The 17,722-nt window shown below is 35.1% G+C and overlaps 1 protein-coding gene across 22 annotated transcripts; it reads left to right on the top strand.

Annotated features, from left to right (window-relative positions):
• The first annotated feature begins 3,949 nt into the window (after positions 1-3,949).
• LOC147516041 (kinesin-like protein KIN-14S) lies at positions 3,950-12,038 on the top strand. Of its 22 annotated transcripts, none has more exons than XR_015210905.1 (9): positions 3,956-4,317; positions 6,609-6,779; positions 7,664-7,813; positions 8,147-8,947; positions 9,243-9,307; positions 10,416-10,556; positions 10,675-10,788; positions 10,880-11,682; positions 11,822-12,038. XR_015210905.1 is itself a non-coding variant. In XM_086588729.1 (6 exons), exons 3-6 carry the CDS (start codon positions 7,757-7,759, stop codon positions 10,889-10,891), a joined length of 324 nt encoding a protein of 107 aa, XP_086444855.1. In that variant the 5' UTR covers positions 3,970-4,317; positions 6,609-6,779; positions 7,664-7,756; the 3' UTR covers positions 10,892-11,794. The 22 variants fall into 22 exon arrangements, 1 of the variants encoding a protein (XP_086444855.1); XR_015210904.1 differs by having other exon boundaries at positions 3,957-4,317; positions 9,243-9,296; XR_015210906.1 differs by having other exon boundaries at positions 3,967-4,317; positions 8,147-8,246; positions 9,243-9,296.
• Positions 12,039-17,722: the final 5,684 nt, after the last annotated feature.

Genomic DNA, 17,722 nt, shown 5'->3' with positions numbered 1-17,722 from the left:
GAAGTCTGGATAATGATAGGTTGCTTCATCTCATTTTGATTATTACCAGGGGAGGAGATTTTTGTCATGCTTTCTAACAATGAGCTCCTTTTATTTTGCAGTGTCCTTTGTGAAGATGAAAAACAAGCAGTTGCTAAAAAACAAGCGATTCTTTGTGAAGAGTCAATTGCAGCAACTTGCCCGGACCTATGTACAAAGAACCCCTTGTCTATGGTGCTCTTATTGTGTCAACCATCCTTAGTAGTCCGGACTTAAAGAGCATGTGGCTGAAGGAAGTCAAGGTAACCCCTAAGTTCTAAGCGGTCCATCCTCCTTTTTTTTAAACAGGTAAGTTTCTTTATTGTACTACAATCTCTTTCTTTCCTGTTTTTTGAAAGTTATTATACGGATTGTTTTTTGGTTTGATTTTGAAAAAGGTTAGATTTTGGGGTTTTATGTGTAGATCGGTTTGGAATTATGATTCGGTTGAGAATTTTACGGATTTACTGATTATTCGAATCTGATTGTTTGATTGTTGTATTTTGTGCATTTGCTGATCAAGAGTTTTTGTATTTAGTATTCAAATGAGGATTATATAGTTTTCCGGCATCATTTGGAAGGAAGATTTTTTTTCATTTTCCTCTATGGTACTTTTGGGCATAATTGTTTGGTCTAATTTACGGTTATAACAATGTGTTCAAGAAATGACATTTGCATGGTATGTTTTTTTGCCCCTCGTTATATTGCAATCGACACATCCAATGTTGATCGTCCTTGGAATAGTCACTCGGGTTGTGTCATTTTTATGATCAACGTTGCCACATAGTTCAGTAGGTTTTGTGGTTTCATGAATAATGTACTATTTCTTGCATTTTAACCACTTTTTTGGTGTTCATGTCTAATGCCATATAGATAGAAGCTTTTGGAAAGACAAAATTCAGCTGTTCATGATTATTTTGATTTATGGTTTGTTATTTTCGTATATATATATATATATATATATTCTTTTGGCATTTGGCAATACTTCTAGGTTTGAGTTCCTAGGTGTTCTAATAGTCACAGTCATTGCCTGTTTAGTTTGTGCCTTAAACGAAATTGGTTCATTTATCATATGAAATATTATAGGACTTAACCAAGATGAGCTTGCAAAACTAAAACTGATACGCAAGTTTGTAGCTGAAACTTAAGTTGCATACCCCCCCCCGGGGGGTTTACCAATAATTTTCTACATATTGTTTTTAAATAACTGAATTTACCTTTCTTATTCCCTCAAATTCCATTGTTTTAATTTTGATCGCTCTTAATTGGATCATGAGGAAGTCACTTCCTTCAAATGTTTCCCAAGATCTTGTCAACACTTTAGTCATTTAATACTTATAAATTATGCAAAGTGTTATTGAGGTCAAGACAATGTCTCAAAGATCCAAATCTAAGGCCAAGGACAAGTCGTGCGCAAAGACAAACAAGGAACAGCCCAAGGCTTCTTCCAAGCCTTCTTCAAATGGAACAACAGGGAGTGGCATAACAGCAAGTGCATACAATCCACTTTCGGGAACATTTCATACCCTTGAAACAGAAAACCCTCGTGATCTTCCCCACCTCCCCACAAAGAATGGCGATTCGAATATAGATGAGACGGATGATCATTCGGGTAGCTCACTTGGCATCGGGTTGAGTATGATTCTGTCTCCAACAATGGTAGTTGTTGCGGGAGAGTCGAAGATCCGAAGATAAGACAGCTCCCGCCATAGCTAAGCAGGAGGCTAAACACGGTTCTCGACAATGACAAGCGTGAGAAAACCCGCTAGAAGAATGAGAGGAAACACCAACGCCAGAGGGAGAGGCGCCAAGACAAGAGTTGCATGAACGATGCAGTGGTTACCTTATGTCAAGAAGACTTAAATCTAAATCTCCAAAAAAAAATCAATCAAGCCCCCGGAAAGATAACGGATATACCTTAACTCTTGGATTATTTGAGTTGAGATTTAAATCTAAATCTCCAGTTATGAAGGATGTGAATGAAGGTTTTGGTTTTGTTAAGTTTGAGAAGCGGCATAACGGATAGTCATAATGATAAGGTCCGTGCGTTGGGGGCTAAGAGCAAGACCGAAAAGAAAGGCTGAGTTGAAGTCCAAATTTGAACAAGAAAGCAATGGTAAAGTCGATAAACTACTGTGGTGCTAATTTATATTTGAAAAATCTTGATGATGACTTTAGTGATGAGAAACTGAAGGAGCTGTTTTCTCAATTTGGGACGATAACATCCCACACGGTATGACCTAGCATTATGGAAAATTTATTTCATGTTATTTCATTCGTTTTTCTTATGATGTATGTAACCACATCCTTCTTTGGTTTTCTGCAGATCAAGCGTGATATGCAAGGGCGAGTAGCATGGGCTATGGTTTTGTTGCATTTTCTACTCTCGAGGATCTTTGCTAAAAGCATATGTTGTCTTTGATCCCACCATATTTACACACACATACATACATAATACATTAGGAGCTCTTAAAAGTATGCATTTTCTTATTAGGTGAACGAAATGAATGGAAAGATGATTGGACGAAAACCTTTGTATGTTGTTTGTGGCCCGTGCAAAGAAGAGAGGAAGGCTAGGTCTTGGGTATGTAGGCCATAATCCAATCACAAGGATCCGATTGTATTCGGCCTAGATGTTCGCAACAAGTTACGTCCGGTATAAGTGCCTCAAAATTCAAAGCAACATGATTTAGTACATGAAGTGTGAAAAAGAGAGAATAAAGAGACAAAGGTGTCATGTTGGCTGCTCAAAGCCCAAGCAAAAAAAAACGGAATCTGCATTTAATTATGGGAATTAAGCTAGACTCTCAAGTCTCAACCAATATCACATAACTATTACATTAATGGGCATATGCCACAAGCCATCGCCCCACCCAGGTTACCGCTTACTTACAAAACACTTCTAAATCAAGTAATGGCTCAACTTCTACAATACAAATATGAAGTTGCGCAGCATGGTCTTTGTCGAACCATAAGATTACAAGTTAAACCCCAGACAAACTTTAGATTTTATAATGTCTGGTACAAGGAACTTCTTCAATTATCTTTAATGTAATCATTCATACAAATCTCTTCTTGCTCTTGCTCTGACAACTGTGACATTTTGTCACTATCTACAACAAAGAACTTGCCAGACATAAAGAACTTCAGTGGCTCTAACTTTACTTACTCTGTATGTGTAAATGATGTTAGTCTTTTCATAGGCGTTCTTTTGTGCCTTCTGTCTCTGCACTCTGTCTCAATAGCTTTGTACACGAATTTTTTTTTTAGCTTTACTATTTAATCTATAATGAACACAGACGAACCTGTAATATACATCAACTATTCACTAAGATTTCCACATGCTTTCACGTGCAAAGGAGTTAACAACACTCACCCCACTCTATATTTGGCTCTCACGGTTTATATATTTGTATTTCGTTGCATTGAATTAAAATCTTAAAATGCATTTATCTATGACCCGAATGATTTCAAATGCTATTTTTCATTACTTGAAACTAACTAAAATCATGTGAAATGATCGTTTTTGACTGTTGGTCAGTGGTCATGGTTTATACTAGCATTTGTAAACCCTTTGTTGTCTCCATTAAAACCTTAATCGCTCTCACTCTCCGATATTCAATTTATCAGCTAATCTATTGAAAAGCTAAGGATTCATTTACATTGGCTTACAAGGAGGAAGGTCAGTCAATACTCTGCCAATAGTAGGTAATGCAACTAATGGTAGATAATGGTAGGTAATGTTGTATTGTAGTTGTTAATAGTTTGATAAAAGTAAAAATAGTTAATCGTGAACTATCAATGTAGCAGGTCCGGCCGCAGGCGGACTAATTGGCTAGTGTTTAGTTAATACTGAGTAGTTGGGAATGCTCCCAATGACCCACGTCAGTCCCCTTTTTTCTATGAGACTGACACATCAGATTTTCCAATAATTCGGGAGAAAAAAAGTAAATCTACTCCCACTTTTCCCAATTTCAATTGTTCGTTATTCTCACCGTATTAAAACCAATGAAACAACAAAAACATAAAACAAAACAAAAGTCCCGAATTTTGCCCCAAAAACTTCCTCTCTTCTTTGTTCAGTGTTACTTCTTGACACATTTTTCAAATCTCTCTCTCTCAAAATCTCTCTGAAGAAGAAGAATAGAATGATCTGAAAAATGCCAGAAAAAGAAGAAAGGTATGATTTATGAACTGATGAGGAGAAGATTTATAAATACTCAGAGATAAGGTTGTAACCTCAATTTCTTGAGATGAGAAACGATTTGAACGTTTGAAGACTACAGTTAGTCAAACAAGGTATGTAAAAACCCTAACTCAATTCTAACAATTTTCTATTTAAATTACTGATTTACATTTGAAAACACGATGCACTGCACAACTCTTTTTCTCTCTTTGCCAACTATATAAGCTCACACCTGTATAATAGTTTGATGTGCATTGACACAAAATGTTTGTGGAATACAATTCTGTGCCATACACATAGCCTTAAGCCCTTAACATGACTGATTCAATTGTATTGGTGCTTTCCAGACTTGGTGACCGATGTAATAAGGATACTCCATTTTCTGGATTCAGTTTTGACATGCCCACATGCTTTAGTAGTATATTTCTATCTGCTTTGTGACACTTTATATTTCTATAGGAGATAGAGATATACACATGTATCCATCTCACATTTTAACAACAATAGGTCAACATAAAACCTGTTAGCTAATTGGGTACATTTTTTTTTTGTTACATATATATTTTCTAAGACAATTCAGTGAAGAATTTGGTGTTTTTCATCTCCCTGAGGGTGTAGGATTTTGTTGTACGTGCTTCAGATACTGCACTTGCTCTTTAAATGTTTACTCTAAAAACAAGCTCATAGCTTGATGGAACTATATTTGATATATATGGTAAATATCCCATGTCGTATGCGAATTTTTGGTGTGATAGTCCACCAAACTGCACAACGGAAGTTCATGCTGTAGTGGTCAAATATTTTTTTAATTAGATATTAGACAGTACTGAAGGACTGTAGTTTCCTTTGATAAGAAAGGACCTTTCTGGAAATTGTGAAATAGAGTTATGATCAGTCACTTGGATGATTACTCTTTGTTTCAATATAATCTACCAGGGATTTATTGTCGTCCTCCGCTAAAGGGATTTTTCTGATCAGATTGATCTGAAGTAATACTGCCAACAAATCTGCGAAGAAATAAGTCCAGTTTTATTTTATTATTAATACACTCATTAGACGATTCTTGATTGGATGATTCTTAAAAGAGAGGTTAGTATGTAAACTGATATGTGAAAGCCTTTTCCCTTTATAGTTGTATGCAGATATTTCATCCAATTTTTTCTTAGAATTTCTCAAGACCAAAAGGCAGTGTTAGGATATTATAATGGTGATTGTTGTCGTGTGATAGTGTTGGTGTTGCGAGTCTGTTAAATTCAACCTTGATTACGCCCAAGTTCGAAGTCACATCATATTACAATGCTTTAAGGTACTCTCAAATGTTTTTATCTTTCTGTTGGTTAAAAAATTAATACTTTAATCGGTTGTTGCTGATTGTTTTCTGAGCTAGGCGGCACCGCTTTATAGCCATTTTTACTTCCACAGACATACTTTGCAATGGACAAATTGGTTTTGGCAGCCCTGGTCATAGAACACTTAGGAATTTTTGTAGAGATAGATTCCTGGTGATTAAAAGTGTTTGAAATAAGTGAAAAATCAAAAGGGACTTTTTTGATATCTTAATAGTTCTCTCCCCACGAGATGAAATTCCCAAATTGTTTTTTTTTTTTTTTATTTGCTAACTACTCACTAACTTTGTGGATAATGATAGCTTGGTAAAGCTGATGAATTAATTAATTTCAATTGTCAACATCGCTATTGTAGTATTGGTAGTTTACACCTTAAGTTAGTCGTATCTTTCTACATGTGGAGTAAAAGATGTTTCTTGCCCTTAGTGTTTGTACACCGGTATTTTCGTTGCACAATGTAATCAACTAATCATGTTCAGTTGAAGCCACTTAAAGAACTTAAATATTAAAACTTACTTAAGTCATAGCCACTTTGTTTTTGTCTTGGAAGATAATTGACAAACATGCATATTGTCCATGACTCAATTGCTTTGTTATGGGTGCATAGGTTATTTAAGGTTCTGTAGGACTTACCCAGTATGTCAGAAGATTTTACATTTGGTACATTGTAATAGATGGCATGAAGCTGCTTTTATGTAGAACAAATAATAGTAATGAGGTAGAGATAAATGTCGAGAGGATAGAGGTACAATGCTCAATAGTGTTTTTAAAAAAGCAAAAGAAATACTGTTGAAATCCCAGTTACTGGGGTAGGTAATTTCCTTAGCCTTTTTTCTTTTTTCTTAGTCCCCTGGCCTTAAATAAATTAGTATTGTGTGTTTGTTTGTTCGTAGGATACTAAAAGTGTAATTCCGCAGCACATTCTTCCATATTTATTTCAATGAAAGTGCTTTGAATCAAATCTTGCAGATTTTATTTGTTCACTATCCCAAGTAGTAGATACATGGGGCATTTTCTTTTCATTATTTCTTATCAATATTCTTCTTAACCTCTAACAGCTTCTAGGCATGAAAGGGAGAGGTCACACACAGAAAAAGTTCAATAGTTATGTGTAAAAAATCTATGCTTAAATAAATAATGGAGCTATAGAAGCCATCATGAGCGATACATGATTTAATTGGGGAGTCCATTCTGATGTTCCAGCACCACATATGGGAACAAATCCACAGGTTAGTTTTATGTCTATCCACCTTTGTGTTGCATCTAAGTTTGATTTGTCCATCAACCGTGCAACTTTCTTTATGTGCTAATATATGCAATATACTTTGTCCTTCTGCATGTGAATCTTTAGGATTAATAGTTGGCCGGTCTTCTCATTTCTGTGTGACCCTGACTTTTATGATCTACCTATCTGGTCCAACTTATCCTTTATTTGTTTACAATAATTACTGACGTTTGTGTGCTCACTTTTGCATGTTTACTGACTTTAAGAACTGGAGTACGTATGGCCAAATGATATACTTGATTCCTCAGAAGATTAGAAGCCATGTCATTCCCCCTGTTTTCTCAAAAGTGGACACGTATTCCCCCTTTTTTTCTCAAAAGTGCAAGTTCAGCAACTAATGCTGCCTCCTGCCATGTCTCCATGCCGATAATTGCGTTAACTTTCGTCTTTTTGATAAGGTCTTCAGCTGCAACCAAAACTGAGTAATCAGATTATGATATTATGATATGACACATATCACTCCAGCACAAATACTTAGTAAATTCTCTTTCCTTTTTGTAAGGTCGCCAAGGAATGAAGGAGGTGCAAATTCGGCAAAACAAAAGGAAACACACGCCCTTTTCAATTGTTAGGTTGTAACCCTATTACACTTTGAGAGAAACAAAAAAACATAAACTCTCAATAATAGGAACAGAAAACCAAAAACTCTCCCCATATGCTAGGATTGACACCTTGAGAAAAACAAAAAAAAACAGAAACTCTTAATTGAGAGGATAGTGTTCGCATTGTTCTTGCTGAATTAATTTGTATCAACATGGTCTTATTATTATTGTTGTTATTTAAAATGAGTTGAATGCATTCTATTGACCACCGTGTGATTCAAATCAGTCGAACATGGACAACTCTTCACATACAAATGATCGTGTCAACACTCAGGTATGACAATAGCAGTGGTAGCGACAAAGAATTCACCCCCAGCACATGACTGATCGAAGAACAGCTCTCTTTGCGCAGAGAACAATCCCATCGAGATTTAAGGTATGGCCCCTATCTTCTTCTTCTTAATCCTTAACAATATCTCTCTTTATGCTTTTATCAAAATACTCATATGGAAAAAAAGCATGCGTCAGTTCAATCTTCTTCTATTGTCCGTGCGCCAGTAATTCGAAATGTTTATGGTAAAAGGTAAGTGTATCGTGTGGGCCTTTCATATCTATGTTCCAATTCTTGATTTCGGTTCTGATTGGGATCACATGATGTTAGTATACTCAATGGTTTACATATTATGCAAAAGACTTCTACCGTATCTTAGTCATTATTTGGGAGGTTTCAATATCTTTTATTGTTGCTATAAAGTTGTTGTCATTGCAGCTATAAGAGAACAATTTTTGTTGTTAAGATGGTTTTGCAAGATGATCACCAACTATATTTCTTTATTCCGTTGCTCTATATTCCATTCATAAATGACATGGTAATACCTCTCTCACTGATTCTTTTCTATGTCGTTACACCACTATATTATTACATATGAGATATTTTGAAAGGATTTTTTTGTCCCATTTATTCATGGGATGTTTTTTTTTTTGTTGAGGTGTAATTGAAAAGAGTAAGGTTAAGACCGACGTGGTTGTTTGAGTATGAATGTGATTCCTCAGCACCCAAGAGTGTGTGTGCATAGCTTCTTAAAAAAAATACAAGTAGAGAGAAGTTGACACTAAAAACACACCATTGGGTGGTGACTAATGAGTGAAATTGAACTCATGTGGATAGTGCATTTTCCTATAGTCTATACCATAAGTAGTTTCACTTCCATTTTCTTAAACAAACTTCACTCCAAGTTTGTGAGGCTTTACATATGAGCAAAGAAGGGTATCCAAGGTATGCAAAAATAAGTCGTAGCTGACGTCTTCGAGAACTAAAATGAATGTTGATTTCCATGCCACTTGAACCTCTTTTGTCTATTTTCTCAATACTGTTGAATTTTTTTTTTTCTGAGCTTTACAAAGTTTAATTGATGAGAGAAATTGAGTTTTTTTTCTTCTTTTTAGGATATACTCCATAAGTGGGATAGTTATGCATCATATTGATACAAACCGTGAGAACTATGACATTGGTTTACAAAAGTTGATCATCACATTGATTTCAAAGGTGTATATATATAATTTTTTGGAGGTAAAAATTCTTATGTCTAAGCATATAGTGTTGTAATTGTGAAAAATATGGTCGATAACCCACTCTCCATGATATGATGAGTAGAGAAACAAAATAATGCGGTGAATGTTCTTATTAAAAGAATATTTTTTTCACAAAAGAATGACATTTTAAATTATTTATTCACAATATTGTTGCTATCAATGAGACTCTCTTAAGACTTGAGAGTTATCGGCGGTCAATTTTTTTATATAACCATGTTGATCCTGTTAACAATGTTAAAAGAGGTTCTTATGTGCTTTAATGTGAAAAACAGGTTATGTGCTTCCCTTGGTGGCCTAAGCTTAGCGTCCATGTCTAAATCATTAAGGTGAAAAACAAGTTAATGTTCTTCCCTTTCTTTGCTCTTAAAGTTTAGTTTACGGTTTTCTAGCTTTCCTTTCTTTGCTATTAAGCTTATCATCAACTTCTCCACTTACGAAAAAAGATCTATTAGCTAAAAAAGATCTATTTGCCTTCTCTAAATATGTTTAGGAGCAATCTCATTAGGGACATGGAAGTTAGGGGTTTTGAAAATGGTTGACTTTGATTCTAGGTTTTTACGCTTATGGGTATTCACTTAATCGTCAATTGGTTTATAACTTGAAGGTTGCAGGTTGCGTATGCCTTGAATTTGCCGATGAAACTCACTAAAAAATGTTTTAATTGATATCAAGTATAATGCGTAAGACATAGTATCAAGTAAATATCATAGTAAACGATGTCGGAGTTGAACTCGACTGTGATATATTTGTATCGACTGAAGTAGTTCAGTGAGCCAATAATTTGCCATCATTGATTTGGACATGTTTCATTTTTCCTTAGATGTCGAAATTAATCAAAACTCTCTATTCTTCTCATCTATCTCCACTAACCTACATTACTAGACCATAGGACCTACCTGCAAAATAGGAAGGTCTCAAACCACGGCCAGTGGACAATCGGTTTAAGTAGGGATAACCTCTATCATAGCAGCATAGCATAGTGGGCGGCTCCTGGGTGCTCTTCTTTGACAACTAAATTATACGGAGGCATACGGAGCTATATAGGTATATCTGGCATCTGCACCTTCTCCAAATGCAGAGAAGAATTTAATTTTAGCTAGAAATCTCTGAATAAGAAAGAAGTTAATCATATTTTTACAATCATATTGCAATCATATTTTTTACAATCTGTGTATAATTCTTACAATCATATTTTTTTCATTTACTTTGATGGGTGTTGACCTTGATAAAAAAATTGAAAGTGGTAGGGATGGTGTTTTTTCATATCGTGCATGGGGTTCTATTTATCATAGAATAGGGAGCCTCTTACCAACACTTGGTAACAAACCTAGATTTTTGTAGCTGTATATCTTTGACACTGATCATGAGATTGAAAATCATCATGCTGAAAATGAAAATTGCACTAAAAGCCGGGACTTTCTAATTATATAGTTCCATAATCACAGTTTGTTCAAGTCAACCCAAGTTTTGCAGACTCAGTAGAGACCCTCTGTTCGCTGAACTTTGCAAATCCACTTCGAGGGGTTGAGCATGGACCTGAACATAAACAAGTAGATCCTCAGGAGTTGTTCAAGTACAAGCAAATGGTATGCTTCTTATATCTCTACACTAATAATATCAAAAGGTATCAAAAGGGATGTTCGTATCAAAGGTACCTATTCTTGATGGTTGTATGAATTCGTCCCTTTCTTACGTTCTGAACAGGCTGAAAAGCAAAGGCAGGAAGAGAGGGAAATAATGAAATTACAGAACAATTTCCAATCATTACAGTTGAGGTTTGCTGCCCTTGAACAACTCTTCAGAAGTCTTCAAGAGAAGGTAAAGATAACGACTTGAGAATATTGATGATATTATTTTTTATTTGTGATCTAACTCAAAGTTTGAACTTCTGTTTTTGCACTTTTGACAGACAAGATCTTGAGAGTCAATTGGCAGAGGAGAGGAAAGCCAGACTCCAACAGGAAAATAGGGTTGTTGTTGCTCCAGCTAAATCATCTTTTTCATTGGAATTTTCATACCAAAATCAAAAAGTCTGGACATAGAAAAAGTCGCCACTTGGACGCTCCAAGTTGAGGCCTCCATTGATAGGCATCACTAGCCTTCCTTCAATGCCCAAGATCCCCTGTAAAACAGGCACTACCCATCATACCTCATCATCATCAATAGCTGAAAAAGATAATATTTCTGGGACGGTGAGAACAAAGCAACACCAAAATTCTGATGCAACCAAGGCAAGTCTCAATTGCAGTGCGGCCTCCTTAAGCTTTAACTAAGTTTCATCAGCACAGAAAGCAGGTCTCAATTGCTACCCTTCACACAGACTCACACATGTTATCTACAGTGAAACCAGTTAATTATTCAAATGTCCAAACCTTGATTTCACAGCACAAAAAGCATGTTTCTCTTGCTACTGACACTATGGAACACCTTAAAATTTCAGACTGATACTGGTAGTGTAAGGGGTCGACTATGATTTGTGAGGGAGTTAAGAAGGATATCAAAGCTATTCTCACCAATGCCGGAGTTGAACTCGACACCAGAGGGAGAGGTTATTACTTCTGTCACCGGCAGAAGCAAGTACTTGGGCAGTCCATCATAGCAACATGGCTCATGGTCAAAAGAATGATAGGAGTCATTGTTGCCTTACAGAAGTCCAGAACCTCAGATTACTAAAAGTGGTTTGAATTTTAAAACTGGTTTTCACATTCGCAGGTAATTTATTGTCTTAAACATGTAAAGCTCCTTCCTCCTTTGCTACATTCAGTATGTACGTGAACATAATGTTAAACAACTTTATCAATAATATTAATGCATAGTTTCTTGATGGCTGTTGAATTTTGATGCTTCACAGGTCCAATGTCTTGGGAGCTAATTAATCTCCATTCAGGCATGTGTCTTTTGATAATCTAGGAGAAACTGAAAGAATTGAATGTTCTCAGTTCAGGTTTTAGAAATAGAGGAACAGGACTGTAACTATAGTATGCATACTCAAGTTGTACTTTGCCTACGAAACAATTACAGTTGACCATGTTGAATACAACAAGAGAAAAAAAAAGGTTATTCTACCATTGCATACTGTTTTACATCTGATAGGTCTGCATTCATCTGAGTCCAACAATGTTCCTCCATCACATCTAGATGCTCTAGAAGAGGATTACACCAACATTAGCACAAAGGTTAACATCAACAATACATGTGTCTTTCTTCATTAGTTGTTTGCCTATGTACTAATGGACTATACACTAACTAACATACATGCAGTTAAATACTCTTCAAATATATTTATTCGCCAACGTGGAAAAGTAGCTATGATCAAATTAATCGAAGATGAAGCCAATACTGGAAAATACACTTAGCGTATCGAAGTTGGTTTATGAATAAATTATGTTTTTTTTTCAGTAAGGAATTTGATATTACTTATATCAATGTATTTTCATTTCTTTTTTCAATCCCAATTGTTTCATAGAAATAATGTTTTTTTAGATTTCATTTACATAATTCATTCAATACATACTAGAGTACCAGACAGACATTGTCACTATTCTAATGTACTTGCGTTCATTCCTTTTTTTTTATCCACAACATTTTTTTTGTAGAATTGTCTATAGCTTACTTCAATTTATCATTTCGTGCAAATATCATAGTATCATCGACTGTTTGATGAACCTATGTCATACGCATTTGGGTATTAACTATCAATGTAGCAGAATGTTTTTATAGTATCCACAACACCTTTGTTTACTTTCAATTTTCATTTACTCTATAACAATTCAATTGGGTATGTAGAAGGGAGTATGCAGTAAGGGACAACATAGTAGAAAACTATGACTCTCACTATATGGGAGTCAAGGGTTTATTGTCGATTGTTATCTACTATTACTATTTTAATCCTCTATGGCATTTCCATGCACTTCTTGGAGTTCAATGAAGAATAGAGTTAGCTTTTCAGGTTATTGGAGTACGTTATAATGAGACTTCCTGAAACCCCCTAAACTAGATATTCTTTGATTTGGAAGAGGAGTATTGGCAATAGAAAAATATCCTTTCCTTTCTTTGCCACTCGAGTGACTAGCTTTACAGACTATGGGAATGACCGGTTCAAAAGCAATCTACACTGCCCATCTATCTCTTCACTCAGTTATTTCTTTGAGATGCAATTATTTTATCATTTAGTGATTGCATATTATTGTCAATCGATTGATAGATCTTCTGCGGTGCCTTAATTCTTAATCAATTTCGTAGTCATTCATTGCCTAGTAAGTGAGTGTATAAGTTACTACACTATATTTCCACATTCCTGTCTATAACATCTAAGTATGCCTATGAAGGGGTGAAACAAACTATGCTTGCTTCAAGTAAGTATTGCTTCTTCTTTTTTGTTGGTAACTAAAATATGATGGAGACATTGCACGAGAGACCCCGTAGTGATAGGAGGGGCATAAAGAAAAAGAAGAGTGAAAGACAATGGTCCAATCTTCCTCTTGATGTAATGGAAAACATATGCACACGTCTATATTACACGGATAATGCTCATCTACATGCAATTTGTAAATTGTGGCGTGCGGAGTATCGTGTTATGACCGTGGAAGTTCTAAATTGATTTTTTTATCTTCTTCACCTTTCTAAGGTATGTTTCCCTCCAATCACAAATTAGATGTTATATTATAGTGAATCAATGACATAATCCAAGGCAGTGTGTATGCTGCCATGTTAGTAAATTTATTCTCCAGACAAACAAAAGAAAGAAGGTTTGCAGCATAGAAATTGTGAAATGATTGTTGCATTTTTAGATGACCGAGTTACTCTTGATCCGAGATTAATTAGTATTAACATGAAATTCATATGTCAAAACCCGCTTCACGCGTAGAATGGGTATTCTAAGTATATATATATATATATATATATATATATATATATATATATATATATATATATAACTCTCAATGTTTGTCTTATTATGTTTAATGTTTTGTAAGTAGTTAATAGATCAAGCATACAAAGAGAAGAGAGTTCTCTTGACGAGAGATGCCAAGTTAATGAGGCATGAGTATTTGATATTTATTCTGTTTTTTTTTTTTTTTTTTTTTTTTGTAGATTTTGGCAGTGGATACAAACCGCCAAAACTGTGAAATTGGTTTACTCATTGTTCATAAGAATGATTTCAAAGGCATATATAGATTTTTGGAGATGAAAATTCCTATGACTAAGCTTATAATGTCGTGATTGCTTATAATTCTTATGTGCTATAATATGAGTTGGTAGTTGCTATGAGCATAGTGGTGTTTTAACCTACTGCACGACTTACCAATTGTCAAGCTATCTTCGGTTTGGGTTTAGGATTTTTAGCTTGATCGAGGTGAGTGGTAATTGTCGTTGTAGCGGTACTAAGCTCTGATGGATGAGAAGAAGAAAAAGAGAAGAAAGGTGCATTTTTTTGGGCTTTTGATTTGTGTGCAGAAAATCCTTTTCTAGGTCGATTGTTCTGAATTTCGATCTCGGCAATATATGTTCAATAACGATGGTGACCAATTATATTGAAGATGCTAAATATGAATTCTAACAACTTCCCTATGAGTTCCTTTAGGTTGTTTCCGTGTAATGAGTTACATGTAGTTCTCTCGACAGTAAGATCCTTCAAATTGCACTCCTGTAAGTATAACTCCCCTAAGTTGAGAATGTTAACTCCATAAACTTAAGCACATTCATCAACCCCTGGGAGATTGTTGTTTTCAGATGATAAAAGTGTGTTTTGCAGTGCCCAACTTTTATCTTTCATCCTTGGGTTAATAATCCCCTGCAATAGCTAAAAAAAATCTAGAATGCATGAGTTCGTGCTAAGTTACTTCTAAACAGTTAAATTAGGTATATAACTAACTAATATTGATACGGAAATGGACATCAAACAAAGGAATCACCAAGTAAAGGAGGTGTCAGAGGAAACACGGGCATAGACGTTTCAGTTCAAACGTAGTGCTTCATCAGCTACTCAACTTTTTTTTTTTTTTTTTTTTTTTTTTTCATGTGTGTGTGTGTCTGTGTCCAAAACACATCCTTCAACTCTCTTTTGCCAAAAAAAAGAAAAAGACATTACGCCTGATTAAGGAATTGTAACATGACAAAACATTTGACATTTTAATCATGTTCTTTCGTCCCTTCAAATACCGTGAAATTCCTTAAAGAACTTGAGAAAGCGACTACAGAAGCAGAAGTGTTGATTCAAAAAAAGAAGTTGAGAAAGCCAATGCTGCTGAAACAAACACGACTGAAGCAGAAGCTATGATAATCCAACTAAAACAAGAACTGGCGGACGCAAAAGCTGCCGAAACAAAGATTGGTGAAGCAGAAACTTTGATTGAAAAACTAAAAGAAGAACTCGAGATTCGAGAAAACTAAAGTGACAGAAAGAAAGATAGCTGAGGCAGAAACTTCAATCGAACAACTAAAACAAGAACTTTAAAACTACCAAAATAAAGCTGACTGAAGCAGAAACTGGGAAGGAACAACTTAAAGTTGAGGTAATTAGTGCTAAGAAAGCCAAGCCCAAAACTATTAATGTAGTAAGCCGGCCACAGGCCGGCATATTGGCTAGTAGTAATACGACGTGAGAGAGAAAGGCCGTTACGTGTCATTTATGAGAGAGAATAAATAGACTTAAAACAGTTACGTGGCACACACCTTTGGTGTTATTAATTCAAGAAATGGGCCTCAGCCCCCTCGTTCTATTATGGTTGTATAAAAACACCCTCCCATCGGCACATACCTCTTAACCTCCCTGTTTTATAATATCTCATCAAATAACCTCCCCGTTTTTTCAGTTGAGAAAAAATCACGGTTGTTTTTTATTTTCCCAAATTTTTTTGCTTCCTTTTTTACCCTTTTAGATAAACATCACATATTCATCGCTATTTCAAAGGAAAAACATTTATTCAACTTCAATAACATGATTCAAACATTGATTCAACTTCCATAACACGATTCAACTTGGAAATTAAGGGAATAAGGTTCGATAATGAGGAAATCAGGTTCGACGATGAAGAAATCAGGTTCGACAATGAAGAAATCAGGTTCAAACAATGAAGAAACAAAGTTTCATGATGAATAAATGAAATAATCACTTATTCCCTTGTTAGTCGTGGTCTCCGGTATTTGTTTTTTTATTTATTCTTCTTCTTCTCCTTCTTCGATCTATTTTGAACATTTTCCATCACTATGTAAATTGTTTTTTGTATACAAATTTTAGTATGCATTTTTTTTTTTTTACATAATGATGTTTCTTTGCAAATCCCATCAATATGTAAATATGTTTTGCATAGAAATTTCACTATGCAATTTTATTTTTACGTAGTGATTTTCTATGAAAATTTATTTTTACATATTGATTTTTCTATTTTTCTTCTTCATCTATTCTCGAACAAATTGGCTCCCGCCACTATGTAAAATTGTTTTAAAGACAAATTTGAGTATGCAAATTTATTTTTACATAGTGATTTTTCCATGCAAACCAATCCCTATGTAATTTTGTTTTTGCATATAAATTTCACTATGCAAATTTATTTTTACATACCGCTTTTTCTATTAAATTTTGTTTTACAAAGTGTTTTTGAAAGTCTATTTTATCTTTTTGATATATGAATTTTTGCATTTCGAAATCACGACTTGAACAAGTTTTTTCAAATGATATCATCTTCAAATGGTTTTCGATCCCAAAATCGTCTCGTAAAAACCGGATCTACAACTTTCATGAGACAGCTACCACTTTTGTAATTTATTTTTGTCATGAAATGAATGATGTTAATACTTTTGCATTTTGTGTTATTTTGAAGTGATTTCTCTGCCAAACACAAAAACTGGAATTCTCATGTTGAAAATTGAAAAGAGAGGAAAGAAGAAGACATTATAGGGGTATTTTTGTCTTTATCATGTTTTTTCTGAAAACAGGGTGGTTTCATGGGTTGGTTCGTTTTGAAGGGTGTTTTATTGAACCATTTACATGGCAGGGAGATTTTTCTTAAAACCTGGTTACTAATTCTAGCCCAAAAAAAAAAAGGTTATGTTTGAATGGTCTCGATTCTCTTTAGTCGGCAGTGGGACCTAACTTGCTTGCTGGCCTTTGAATCTTGATCCCCAAGTTTTCCGCCGCCTTTGGGTAACTCTTCTACTCTGCCCTTTTTGTTGGGAACTTAAGCCACTCCCGTCGTATCGGTAGTGAAAAATTAGTGAAATAATTAGTATTGGCTGTCGCCATTAGGGCACTTAACCGGCCTGCTCTTCTGGTGTAGTCCTTATTTTTGGAAAAGATCAGGGAAAAGAACAAGTTCAGCTGGGATAGACCATGCAGAAATGGATTGCTGACAATATCGAAAATCAGATGAAGAAAATTGTGAAGGAAATATGGCAGCAGATTGGCTACGATCAGAAGTGGCAAAAGGAAATAAATTAACTTGACAGTTTTGCTTTTTTGATACCAATTAAATTGGATCGTAGTAGAAACTATATGTAATGACTATATTCCTATCGGACAAAAAAACTTATTTAATGACTATAGGACTTTCTAGTATAACAGCTGACAAGCTTCACACTTTCATGCCTACTCCTTTATGTGGCTCCATGCAGACACGGAGCCAGGAATCTGACCTAGGGGGGCGAGTCAGCGAGTGTATATATACAATCAAAATACAAAACGGCCGGACGGAGCCAGAAATCTGACCTAGGAGGGAGTGCTTATACTATTTCAGAAAATGAAATAGCATAA

Source organism: Coptis chinensis, chromosome 2 (genome assembly GCF_015680905.1).
Source record: "Coptis chinensis isolate HL-2020 chromosome 2, ASM1568090v1, whole genome shotgun sequence".
NCBI classification, from domain to species: Eukaryota; Viridiplantae; Streptophyta; class Magnoliopsida; order Ranunculales; family Ranunculaceae; genus Coptis; species Coptis chinensis.
Note: the sequence above shows the minus strand (reverse complement) of the source record. Positions and strands in the feature narration are given on the sequence as shown.